A 12,227-nucleotide genomic window follows, 5' to 3' on the forward strand; every position below is an offset into this window, starting at 1 on the left:
TCTTGGTCATTCTGGTTAAACCACTGGCCAGTTTCTGTTGCAGACGTTTCTTGAGCACTAAGTTCAGAGGCAGCGAGGGCTGGGGAGGGGGTGGTACATGAACGAGATGTTGGGGTGGGTGGGAGGCCATGTTGGGTCATAGGGCTTCTGTCACCCATGTCATACACTTATCCCAGGCTTGGGATTGCTGTGACCAGCAATTATAGTGACCTTTCTCTGTGCAGAGAGGGACCTGGGACAGCAGCAGAGCCTCCTCAGAAAGTCAGGGCTCAGGAATGGGGCGGGAAGGACATATACACTTCCCCAGAAGACAAGACTCTCCTCCCCTTAACCATTACCCAGCTGCTTCTAAGGCAGTGTCTTGAAGGAGGCGGGACGTGGGGGCGGGGGTAGGTGGGAGGATCAGCTGGTTTCGATGGACCTTGTCCTTACACTGAGCGCTGGGTCGCAGATCCAACCATGGAGGCAGCTGCAGGTAGGAGGCTGGGATAAACCCTCTGGAGGGGACTTCAGGGCAGAGGGCGGATTGGAAGGCTTTGGGACTAGGACACACTTGGTATTGGGGCTTGGAGCCCTGAAAATAGACTGGAAGTTAGGAGGTGAGAGGTGAGTGGGTGGATGTGTCTGCCTTCCTGGTCCACGCCCTGTACTGATATGCTCTGTGTAGATTTCTGTGTAGATCAGAAGGCCTGGGCCAGGGAGCGGAAGGAAGGGGAAGAGAAGACCCTTTTGGAGCAGAACATAGGGCGAGTCCTGAATTTGGGGGTTCCCCTAAGTCCTTTCAGTAACGACCATGGAAGTGGAGTCTCGGGGGGCAGACTGCCTCTCGTCCCCTCACCCCTTCTTTGCCTGGCAGATCTCCAGGACACAGCTTCCTTGGCCCTGTAAGTGCCATGCTGCAAAAGACTGGGGCAAGGAGAGGAGGGAACTGAAGGTGGGGAGGCTCATCAGCTGCCTTTGGCACCTCAAGGCGAGCCTGGGACCCAAGTCTGGATGTCAGCTTTCTCCTACCTGCGTGACTTGCCTCCTTGCAGGAAGTTTGAGTTTAACCCAAAGCTGGGCATTGATAATCCTGTCCTCTCCCTGGCTGAAGACTACGACCCTTCTGGTAACCTCCCCCACCCCTTTGGGGCAACCACTTCCTTTCCCCAGAGCCACCAGGGCACCACAAAGCATCCCGTCTCCTTGGAAACCACTCACTGTCTCCCTCTGATGACAGCCTTGGTGGGGAGTGACTACATGGAGGTGGAAGGGGGCTGGGCTTTTTCCTTCTGTCCCAGCCACTCTGCCTGGGCTGTGTTCAGCCCCTCTGCCCGACAACTGGGCAGAAGCCTGTTCACTGTTCAATCACACGGGCAGAGGCTACCAGGCATAACGTGACTTGGGTCATGTCCCCTCTCCTCCACCTTTTCTGCTGCCCACCTCCCCATCCAGATCTCTGGAGCCTGGAACGGCCTCGCTTCTACCTGCTGAATAAAGAGGAGGGCAGGACTTTTGGCTTCCACCTGCAGCAGCAGCCGGGCAGGGCTGGGCATGTGGTGTGCAGGGTGGAGCCAGGCTCTTCCGCCCAGCACCAGGGTCTTCGAGAAGGGGACTGGATCCTGGGGGTGAACAACCACGTGGTGGAACATGAAGATTATTTGATGGTGAGGTTGGGCTGGAATCCCGGTGGTACGAGGGAACATTCTGTAGCACCTAAGGGAGACAGAAGCCTCTTAGTTACCTCCTTGGGTATGTGGGGGTGACATACCTCCCACATGGGGGGTGGGAGGGTGGGGGGTCACCTCCCCCATCTCCCAGAATTTAGGGATACCCCAGGTCAGAATGGTTGGGTGAAGGCCTCCAGAGAGCTGGTTCCCATGGTGAAGAATGTAGCTTCCGGGGAGGGGACCTTCATAAAGGGGGCCGGCCCAAGCCCACCCCGCATGCCTGCTGTTCAGGTGATACGCCGGATCCGGGCCAGCGGGCCTCGGGTGTTGCTGACAGTCTTGGCGCAGCACGTGAACGAGGTGGCCCGAGCTCAGCGGGGGAACAACGCCCACCTCTGTCCCCCTCTCGGCCAGGGGGTCCGGCCTCGGCTGTGCCACATAGTGAAAGACGAGGGCGGCTTTGGCTTTAGTGTCACCCAAGGTGAGCTTAGAGCGCGGCAGGGGTCAGCAGGGGGGCCCTGAGCCCTGTTCTGGTGGGCGGCAGGCAGAAAGTCACCCTCTGGGCTTCCAGGACATCGGGGTCCTTTCTGGCTAGTGCTGAGCACTGGAGGAGCAGCTGAGCGGGCAGGAGTGCCCCCTGGGGCCCGGCTGCTAGAAGTGAATGGGGTCAGTGTGGAAAACCTCACGCATAACCAACTCAACAGGAAGGTATGGCTGGTTCCTCTTGGTCCTCACCCCTCTGGGCCTGGTCCCTGTCTCAGGAAGCAGACTCTCAGTCTCCCGGTCTGATCTTGTGCCTCTGTCACCATCCTTCCCTTTCCACTCTGTGCTCGCCACCCCCCTCCCCTCCCGAGGGCTTCATTCTAGGGCCTGGGAAGAAGGGCTGGGAGGGGGTGCCTGCCTCTGCCCTCCCTCCCCAGTTGGTTGATGCTGATGCCCTGCTGGGTCCCCACAGCTTTGGCAGAGTGGCAAGCAGGTGACCCTGCTGGTGGCAGGGCCAGAGGTGGAGGAACAGTGTCGCCAGCTGGGAATGCCCCTGGCTGCGCCTCTGGCAGAGGGCTGGGCACTGCCCACCAAGCCCCGCTGTCTGCATCTCGAGAAAGGGCCCCAGGGCTTCGGGTTCGTGCTCCGGGAGGAGAAGGGCCTTGACGGTCGCCTCGGTGAGTGAGAGCCCTGGGGATGAGGCGGGAAGGCGGGCCTTGGGGTGGGCACACCAGTGTCTGCATCCACTGCTCAGTGCACACAAGTGGTGGCCCTGGCTGAACCCCAGCCCGGGGCCTCCTCCTCCTGTGTTCCCCTGGGTCAGGCCCCCAGTGTGCACACAGTGGCCTGGGCTGGCACTGGCGGTCAGGGGGGAGGGAGCCATGAGGATGTCTGCATCCCAGGTCAGTTCCTATGGGAGGTGGACCCAGGACTGCCAGCGGAGAAGGCCGGGATGCAGGCTGGGGACCGGCTGGTGGCTGTGGCTGGGGAGAGCGTGGAGGGGCTGGGCCACGAGGAGACAGTGTCCAAGATCCGGGCGCAGGGCTCCCGTGTCTCCCTCATTGTCGTCGACCCCAAGGCTGACCGCTTCTTCAGCATGGTGCGAGCTGAGGGGCCGGGGCTAGAGAAGGGGCCGGAATGGAGCAGGGCTCAGGTTAGGGAGGAGCAACAGACTTGTCCGCTTCCTCTTTTCCAGGTTCGCTTGTCTCCGCTCCTCTTCTTGGAGAGCACAGAGGCTCCTGACTCTCCCCGGGGTAGTGGCTCAGCCTCTGTGGTTGAGAGCAAGAGCCCACCTGTCGAAGACACAGCAGTGGCTCCTGTCCCCGGCAACTTCCGCCAGTGCTTCCTGTACCCTGGGCCTGGCGGTGGCTACGGCTTCCGACTCAGCCGTGCGGCCAGCAAGCCTGGTCTCTTCATCTCCCAGGTGACGGATGCCCCGGGCACCTTGGATGTTTTCAATCCTTTGCCTCTTGATGAGCCTTTTTCTGCTTCCCTCCCAGAGCCCTAGAATACCCAGCAAGCATTTCTGTGGTGTTCCAGGCTCCTCTAGACCCCACCTATTCCACCAGGTGACCCTAGGAGGCTCCGCTGCCCAGGCCGGGCTGCAAACAGGAGACATGATTCTGGAGGTGAATGGGTATCCCATGGGTGGAGACAATGACCTGAAAAGACTTCAGCAGCTGGCTGAGGCAAAGCCACCCCTGTGCCTGAAGTTGGCGGCCAGATCTCAGCAGGGCTTGGAAGCCTGGATTCCCCCAGGGTCTAGAGAGGTGAGGAAGAAGAGATAGCCAGAAGAGGAGGGGGTTGGTCAGAGAGGAGGGCAGAGCGGGAGGCTGCAGGGTGAAGCAGTTTGGGGGACCCTGGTTGGGACTTTAGGCCAGGGTGGGTGGGGACAGAAGGACTCTGGAGAAGAAGCCCCTATTTCTGGGCATTCCAGTGCAGGTGGGGGCAGGGAAAAGGAACTCTTCTGTTCCCTGAATGACTTCTTCCCTTCTTTCTCTGCTTAGGACGGGGTTCTGGCCTCAGATCTGCTGTAGCACCCCGTGCTTGGCAATGATCTGCCCAAGCTTTCCTGTCTTCACCCTCCAGCCTGAGGTGGTAGGAGCTGAGATGCTCTCTTTAAACCAGAAGCTGCAGCTTTAGGACTCCTGATACCTCCAGTCACAGGATTGTTCAAGGTCTCTCTCCCTTCCCATGGGTCCACCTCCTGGAAGAGGGTGGGCCAGAGCCCTCAGGTGGGCCCATGAGGGAGCTTCCTGCTTGATTCTGGAGGAAGTCATGTGGGGTCTTTGGGAGCTGTGCCCCAGAGATGAAGATCTGCTTGAGATGAGCAGTGCAATTTTGTGATTTATAACAAGAAATATATATTAGGTTTTTCCTATCCTTTCCTGGCAGAGAGCTCCTAAAATCCTTGGGATTTCCTAAGTAATAAGAGTGATAAAGTTGTCTTCTGTTATTCATAATAAGGCTCTTTCAATTACAGCTATCCTTGTTAATGAGGTACCTTTTGGAAAGCACCTAAGAATGGGGCACTGGTTTCCAGGAGAACCGATCATCTAATTAGCGGGCTGGAACTTTCAGTGCCTCCGCCACCCTCAGTCTCCTGGGAGGGGAGAGGGGCAGGAGGTTGAATTTATCACAGTGATCAGTGGATTGGTTAATCATGCCTACATAATGAAGTCTCCATAGAAACCCAGAAGCACAGGTTCAAAGAGCTTTCTTTGTTGATGAACATGTGGAGGTGCTGGGGGTGGCACACCTGGAGAGGGTGTGGAGCTTCCACGCTCATACCCCATCCCGTGTATCTCTTGCATCTGGCTGTTCTTGAGTTGTGTCCTTTGTAATAAAATGGTGATCTAGTAAGTAAACCATTTCCCTGAATTCAATCACTCTAGCAAATGATTGAACCCGGGGAGGGGGTTGTGGCTATCACTGATTGATAGCCAGTTAGTCAAAAGCACAAGTGACAACCTGGACTTCACATTGGTATTTGAGGTTGAGGGCAGTCTTGTGGGACTGAGCCCTTAACCTGTGGGATCTGATGCTATGGCCAGGTAGATAGTGCCACAATTGAGTTAAATTGTAACACAAAAGTTAAATTATGTCTACAGAGAATTACTTGGTGTGGGAAACCTCCCCGCCCCCCTTTTAAAAATGTGTTACATTTATTTCTCTTGGAGGAAGTTTAAGCACCTTGGTGGTGTGGTGGTTTAGCTGCTCAGTCCTGTCCAACTCTTTTGTGACTCCATGGACTGTAACCTGCCAGTCTCCTCTCTGTCCATGAGATTCTCCAGGCAAGAATACTGGAGTGGGCTGCCATTTCCTTCTCCAGGGGATCTTCTTAATCCAGGGATTGAATTTAGGTCTCCTGCATTGCAGGTGAATTCTTTACTAAGCTACCCAGGAAGCCTTTTAAGCACCATAGCTAAAAGATACACAGTTGTGCATAGTGGAAACAATTGTGCATAGTGAGTAGAATCCTGATGCTTATTTCTACCTAAACCTCCACCTGTTCTACATGAAATATCAGTCTGTAAGGATGAAACACAAATTACTGAAAGGAAGAATCTATAGAGGGTGAAAATGAACTGTTTCTGCTATTTCTATTATGGTGAATATATTCTATTATTCCCAAGAGATGGCAGAACAGTTAGAATATATTTGGTTATTCCTACTTTATACAAAATTAATTAAACTAAGTAAACTTTTAAAATGACATTATAAATTCAATAAAAGGCAATGCTGGGAATTCTTTTCAAAATCTACCCCTCCCACATTTAACCAGAAATGAAGTAGAACTGAGAACGTTGTAGTGAAAAAAAAAAAAGGAGAAGCAGAGAGTATTCCCTTTTCAGGTGGGCTGTGGGGCTGGCTAGGATTGAAGCCATCTGGAACTTGCCCTAAGCATGACTGCGGGATGTTGGGTATATTACAAGAATCTGGAGACTAGCTGCACCTTCCCTCTGTGGGCACCTGAGGATTGTGGGGGCTGGTGCTTAGTCACGGTTGGTCCTTTATAGAAAAGGCCTTTATCCACAAATCTGGCTGCCTTTGTTGGTGCTGGTGGGGACAGGGTGACCAAAAGGGCTTCAGGCTCAAGGGGTGGGACCCAGACTCTCTAGGAGAGAAGTTGAGACCTAGTCAAATTTCTCTCTTCTTATTCCATCTTCAGGGTAATGGGTCAGTCCACAGCTGAGATATTCCCATGAGAGGTACTCCTCTCTGCCAAAAAAACACAGCTCACAGTCCTGCTGAGGTCTACATCAAGACAGCTTTATTGCTGGGGTCTCAGAGGGCCCCAGAGACTAAAGACTCACAGCCTCAAAGATCCAGGGGGTTGAGTCCAAACTGGCAGAGCTGCTCCTTGAGCCTGGCGTGGAGTCTCAGCACAGCCCCGTCCCACTGAGGCTTCACAGCTCTCAGCTTAGCCAGGAGCCGGTCCAGGCTGTCCTGCAGACACCGAGCTTCAATCTCAGGAAGGGAGAGGGTGGGGTGAGGGGTGCCCCCAGCCTGGTCTGTAAGCTTTCCTGGCCAGTGTTTCTTCAAGCTCTTATTCTTAGTGGGTAGGCATGGTTGGATCCCCTAAGACAGAGCAGAGTCCCCTGTGGAGCTGCTTCTTTCGCTTCCCCCTGGGCTGTTATTGTCATACTCACTGGGATCTGTGGGGATGGGGGAGGGCTGGATACTGGGATGGCTGGTCTTCAGAGGGTAGGGCTTACATGTAAGACTTCCTCATACTTGGCCTCCATGTCTGCCACGTGGGCCCGAAGCTGAGCCAGAGTCCGGTCCCGCTCTCCGAGGGCCTGCTTGGCCTCCCTCTGTGCAGTCTCAGCCTCCCTCTGGCACAATTCTGGGGGAGATGGTGCCACGGGGAGGATGAAAGAGGACACTCTGAACAGAATCTCCCAACCAAAGAGCACAACATGAGCAAGACTGTTCCAGACTCCCCCAGAGCTGTCAACTTCCCCTAGTTCCTATAAAGAGCTGACATATACCATTAACAGAGTGAGAGAGAGAGGGCTTGGGACAAGAGATTTGGCTCCCAAATCAGGTTGCCATTCCCTACTTGTGTAACATCTGACACGTCTCTAAGACTCAGTTTCTTCATCTTTATAGAGAAAATAACACATACTTCACAGGTGTGCTCTGAGAGTTAAATGTGATAACGTGAGGACTTGCCCAGTGCCAGTGGCTAAGACTGCGCTCCCAGTGCAGGGGGCTCAGGTTTGATCCCTAGCTGGGGAACTAGATCCCACACGCTGCAACTAAGAGTTCACATGCCCCAACTAAAGATCCCACATGCTCCCAACTAAGACCTGGGGCAGCCAAACAAATAAATAAATAAAAATACATTTTAAAAAATGTGATAATGTGTGGGAAAGCACCTAGTATGTAGGAGGTGCTTAATAAATGCTGATTGCATTTGAGATAAGGCAAAGATTAGGAAAGGAACTCAGGGTCTGCATGGGCAGATAAGCAACTCTTGGATATCTAAAGCTAAACTAAAGCTATTTTAGGATAAGAAAACTTTGAGGCCAAAATTATGGAAAATCTGTGCCATGCTAAAATTTTTCAACTCTGTCCTGTTACCAAGATGGAAGAGAGCAAAAACTTCCTGTTTTTTTGTTTTGCTTTGTTGCTTATTTAGAAGCTCATTTGTTACCGAATAGTTATTTAGGACCTACCACACATTAGGTCTTGAAGATACAGAGGTAAGTAATTCAAACGGTTACATTCAAGCTTGCTTTCATTCTAAAAATTAGCCAGACTAAGAGAGAATGTGTTTTGCTCATGAGAGACATGGCGGCGGTGGGGAGTAAGAACTGTCTTTAGAGAGACCATTGAGAGAGGGAGATGCAGTGAGAAAGTTAGGTCTTCTTCACTTATAAGTTAAAGTTTAAGATAGGGTATTTTTTGCCATCCTGAACATTCTGTTGCAAGTGGTAGGAGAGTCAGTGGGGAAGACAGTATGAGAGCTTAAATTGAGAGAGTTTGCTTAAATTAAGCAAACTTAGTTAAGCTTAACCCCACTCCAGTACTCTTGCCTGGAAAATCCCATGGATGGAGGAGCCTGGTAGGCTGCAGTCCATGGAGTCGCTAAGAGTTGGACATGACTGAGCGACTTCACTTTCACTTTTCAGTTTCATGCATTGGAGAAGGAAATGGCAACCCACTCCAGTATTCTTGCCTGGAGAACCTGGTGGGCTGCCATCTATGGGGTCGCACAGAGTTGGACACGACTGAAGTGACTTAGCAGCAGCAGCAGCAGTTAAGCTTAAATTGAGCTTAAAATGAGAGAGTTTTCTAAAGAAAGACCATCCTAACTCCACCCCTTCAGGCTGGACTACATCAGTGATCCTCTGAGAGAAAGTGCTGTGAGGCTAGAGTGTGCTGTGTGTATGTGCTAAATTGCTTAGTGTTCGACTCTTTGTGACCCCCTGGAATGGGGCCGTCCAGGCTCCTCTGCCCATGGGATTCTCCAGGCAAGACTACGCAGTGAGTTGCCATGCCCTCCTCCAGGGGATCTTCCTGACCCAGGGATGGAACCCGCGTCTTTTAAGTCTCCTGCATTGCCAGGTGGGTTCTTTACCACTAGGGCCACCTGGGAAGCCTACCTAACTGCTCGCGCAGGCCCTTCACTTCTTCCTCCAGCTGCCTGCTGCGACTCTGCATTGCCGCCTGCAGGCTCCGGCACTGACGACTCATCTCTGGCAGAGTGGTGGGTGGCCAGGGACCCAGGTGGGGAGAGAGCAGTGGAGAAAGGACAAGGAGTTGTGGGTGCGGAGGGCTCTGCTTGATCCAGTGGACAGGGGCATAAAGGTCTTTTGGGGGCCTTCCCTGGCAGTCCAGTAGTTAAGACTTCACCTACCAATGCGGGGGATGTGGGTTTCATCCCTGATCTGGAAGCTAAGATCCCACATTGCTCAGGGCCAAAAACACAAAACAGAACCAATATTGTAACAAATCCAATAAAGACTTAAAAAATGGTCCACATCAAATTAAAAAAAAATCTTAAAAAAAAAGGTCTTCTGGGTTTTTCTTGTGGTGATCTGAGAAGGTGGGGACAGAGCTAGGAAACAAGATACCCACCTGCTGTGCCGGCACAGGATGGGAATTCAGGCCCTCCTTCCCACCCACTCCCACGGGAGGAGTGAGACAAAGGCTAGGGCTGCGTTTTATAACCCACGTGACATCAAGCACTTAGCACTGCACGTCATGGACGGTTCCTGCCCAAGACCACAGAAGATCTTCCTTTGGTTCCTTCAGGATTCCTGTGCATGCTGGGAGGGCTGAAGTCCTCCTTGTCTCCCTTCCTAGCATCCTCGGGCCCTCCCAGTTGTCCTCTTGCAGGCCCCTGTCTCCCGCCCACCTGCTTGATCAACCTCACACCTGCATATATGGCCTTCCCTTCGCTCCGGGCCCCCTCCAGTTCAGCCTCCAGGTCTCTGATCCTCTGCTTCAGCTGGTCTTCAGAAGCCTTGGCTCGGCGGGCTTCATCCCTCTGCAGAGCTGTGAACAGTCCAGAGCGGCCCTCTGCACTGGCTGGGGCTCCACTGACTCAGCCCCCAGAGCTTGATGGATTCTGTCCACCTTCAGAAACCTGGTGGCAGGCTGCCAGTCTCTCATTGTCATTCTGTGTGTTTCCCTTCCCCGCCTTAGAATCCTGCAGACTCTTTGTTACTAAGAGGGAAAAACTCCCTCTGTATTCCAGCTATAAAAAAAATAGCTTTCTTTATCAGCCCTCACTGCCCACCCTGTCCTCACGACCCCAACTCTTGACAATCTTTTCCCATTAGGGGATGGTTAGAGATCAGCTCAGCCCTCCACCATGGCTCCAAAACTTTAAGCTCCCAGGGATACACAAATGCCCACTGTCTCTGTTGCCCCCAGAACTTCCACCCTTCTTACCCAAGCGGTCTTGGAGCACCTCCTTTTCCAGCAGCGCCAGCCTGAGCATGGATTCAGCCTCCACACCTGCCCTGGCAAGACGGCAGACCCTCAGCCTGTCAGGATCTCAGCCTTCCCTACTCCCCTCCCACCCTCCTCCTGTACCCTGGACTTCTCCTTTTTTTGTGGGCGATATGAGGACCACTAAATGAGGGATCTCTGACGGCAAAGTCTAATGAGTTCACTGCCCAGCACGTAGTAGGGACTTAAAAGATGTGTAATGAATATATAAGGAAGGCACAGAGCCAGAAAGGATTCATGGGCACTGATTTTCCCACGTTCCCAGCTCCATGGAACCTGGATATGGATACAAAGGGGGAAGGCCAAGATGGCTCCATCTTGTCACGCAGAGGGCTGAATTCTCTCTGGAGGTCTCTGAGCCAGAACAAGGAGAGGCAGGGAGGCACCCACCTCCACCCAGTCTGACTCACCAGCACCTGCACTCCTTTTCTTCTTCTGGGCCCCAGCTTTTGTCCCTTTTTGTTTGGTCTTAGGTGGCATCTCCTTCCTGTCCTGGAGGGAGGGAGGGGGCTCATATTTAGGCCTGGACATGGAGACGCTCTCCTGACTCCCTAGAGGCCCAGAAGTCCCAGGAGAATTAGTGCTCTCGTCTCCAAGTCTGTCTCTTACACTTTCCAGAAGCTTCAGTTCTTGGTTTCCTTGGAAACTTAGGCAAGGCTGGGGCCAGTGGGAAGGATGAACCCGTATCTCTCTACCAGTCAGGCTTTAAGTACAGAAATCATTCCTCTCAACCCTCTTTCAGAGAAAATAAAGCTCAGTACCTGGCCCCTTCTCTCTTCCCATCATCCTTACCCTGCCTCTTCCTTCCTCCAAGACCCTTACTTGTCTCTGTTGTGTCTCCCTGTGGTGTGACCCACTCTCCAGGGGGGGCAGAGAAAAGACCCAACCAGCAAGGAGTTGGAGGAGGAGATTCTGTTCTGGGACCCAATCCGGAGTGGCAAATTTCATTTGGGGGTGGGACTGAGAACTGGAAGGTTGGGCTTCTGGAGGCTGCATGTTGTCCAGGCAACTGGGAAACATGGAGTTGATAGGAAGGTACATGCATGCTTGCTTAGTCACTTTAATCATGTCTGGTAGAAGGGGCTAAATACAATGCTTAAAATACCAAGGTCTCAGAGAGCCAATACTCTTCTTGTCCCCAGATCCTAAGTGTAGTTTGAGGAAAAAGGGCTTTGGAACTGATTAACTATGATTCACTTCTATGTAGCACCGCCTGCAATTTGGACACTTATAAATTACAGATTTACACATCAAAAAAAATCAGCTATTGTGCTGATACAGAGGAAAAGAACTGATGGTAGCCATTTGGGGTGATTTACACTTCCCAAAGTCTTATCAACAAAACAACATTATTAAATAGGCTTAAAATTGAAGATCCCTTTCAGGAAGGTACTCTATGGTGAATGAGGGAAAGAAATTCAGAAGATGGTAGTTGAGATAGTTTCCTATTTCAGATAAATGAGACACAGAGGAGAGTGAGACCTAGGACCTCAAGGTTCTGTGCTAAGTCGATTCAGTTGTGTTGGACTCTTGTGACCTCTTGTGACCCCTTGGACTGTAGCCCTCCAGGCTCCTCTGTCCGTTGGATTCTCCAGGCAAGAATACTGGAGTGGGTTGCCATGCCCTTCTGACGTAGATGCAAATCAAGAAGAAAGGGTACTGGTTAGAGACAGGAGCTTTTGACTTCTCATCCTTACCCTTCTCCAGATATGTAAATTTGGGTAAATCATTTTCCTTGCTCAGCCTTGGTTTCCTAAATCTTTAAATCTTTGATTTTGGGAAATTCCCTGGCAATCCAGTGGTTAGAACTCTGTGCTTCCACTGCAAGAGGCATGGGTTCGATCCCTGGTTTGGAAACTAAGATCCAGCAAGCCGCAGTGTGTGGCCAAAAAATAAATCTTTGATTTTGTAAATCTTGAAAGGCTTGGATTTTCACCAGGTATTTACAGGACTATATTCTTTTATGGTGACTTAATATATTTCCTCTTTCCCCCTATTCCTGTCTGTGGTTGACTTTCAGACAGGTGCTGAGAAAATAACCAGCTTGGTTCCCTGTGGCATTGAGTTGATTTGTGCTCCCTCTAGTGGATTTTCTTGACCTTCTACTGAGTCTCCTGCATTTTTCTA

General features: G+C 52.1%; 2 protein-coding genes across 4 annotated transcripts; one reads left to right on the forward strand and one right to left on the reverse strand.

Moving 5' to 3' along the window:
• Positions 1 to 130: 130 nt before the first annotated feature.
• Positions 131 to 4,999, forward strand: PDZD3 (PDZ domain containing 3). 3 transcript variants are annotated; one of them, XM_043900894.1, is made up of 11 exons: positions 131 to 475; positions 857 to 884; positions 1,035 to 1,108; positions 1,435 to 1,646; positions 1,941 to 2,130; positions 2,221 to 2,357; positions 2,605 to 2,809; positions 3,035 to 3,231; positions 3,328 to 3,555; positions 3,701 to 3,901; positions 4,139 to 4,999. In XM_043900894.1, the coding sequence occupies exons 1-11, from the start codon at positions 460 to 462 to the stop codon at positions 4,166 to 4,168; spliced, it is 1,518 nt and encodes a 505-aa protein (XP_043756829.1). In that variant the 5' UTR covers positions 131 to 459; the 3' UTR covers positions 4,169 to 4,999. The 3 variants fall into 3 exon arrangements, with proteins under 3 accessions (XP_043756829.1, XP_043756813.1, XP_043756820.1); XM_043900878.1 differs by lacking the exon at positions 131 to 475 and having other exon boundaries at positions 482 to 884; XM_043900885.1 differs by lacking the exon at positions 131 to 475 and having other exon boundaries at positions 482 to 884; positions 2,245 to 2,357.
• Positions 5,000 to 6,383: 1,384 nt separating this feature from the next.
• CCDC153 (coiled-coil domain containing 153) lies at positions 6,384 to 10,936 on the reverse strand. Its single transcript, XM_043900904.1, is given in 8 exon segments — positions 6,384 to 6,470; positions 6,473 to 6,581; positions 6,851 to 6,981; positions 8,747 to 8,839; positions 9,522 to 9,641; positions 10,041 to 10,106; positions 10,511 to 10,592; positions 10,893 to 10,936. Coding segments are annotated over 7 exon segments (615 nt in total). The 5' UTR covers positions 10,581 to 10,592; positions 10,893 to 10,936; the 3' UTR covers positions 6,384 to 6,444.
• Positions 10,937 to 12,227: the final 1,291 nt, after the last annotated feature.

Source organism: Cervus elaphus, chromosome 1, assembly GCF_910594005.1.
Source record: "Cervus elaphus chromosome 1, mCerEla1.1, whole genome shotgun sequence".
In the NCBI taxonomy this organism is placed as follows: domain Eukaryota; kingdom Metazoa; phylum Chordata; class Mammalia; order Artiodactyla; family Cervidae; genus Cervus; species Cervus elaphus.

Bases quoted from the DNA above. Each gene is read 5' to 3' on its own strand.
- PDZD3 (XM_043900878.1), top strand. From the start codon at position 619: ATGTGTCTGCCTTCCTGGTCCACGCCCTGTACTGATATGCTCTGTGTA. The intron at 885-1,034 runs GTAAGTGCCATG...GCCTCCTTGCAG, and splicing joins GACACAGCTTCCTTGGCCCT to GAAGTTTGAGTTTAACCCAA. The intron at 2,131-2,220 runs GTGAGCTTAGAG...CTGGGCTTCCAG, and splicing joins TGGCTTTAGTGTCACCCAAG to GACATCGGGGTCCTTTCTGG.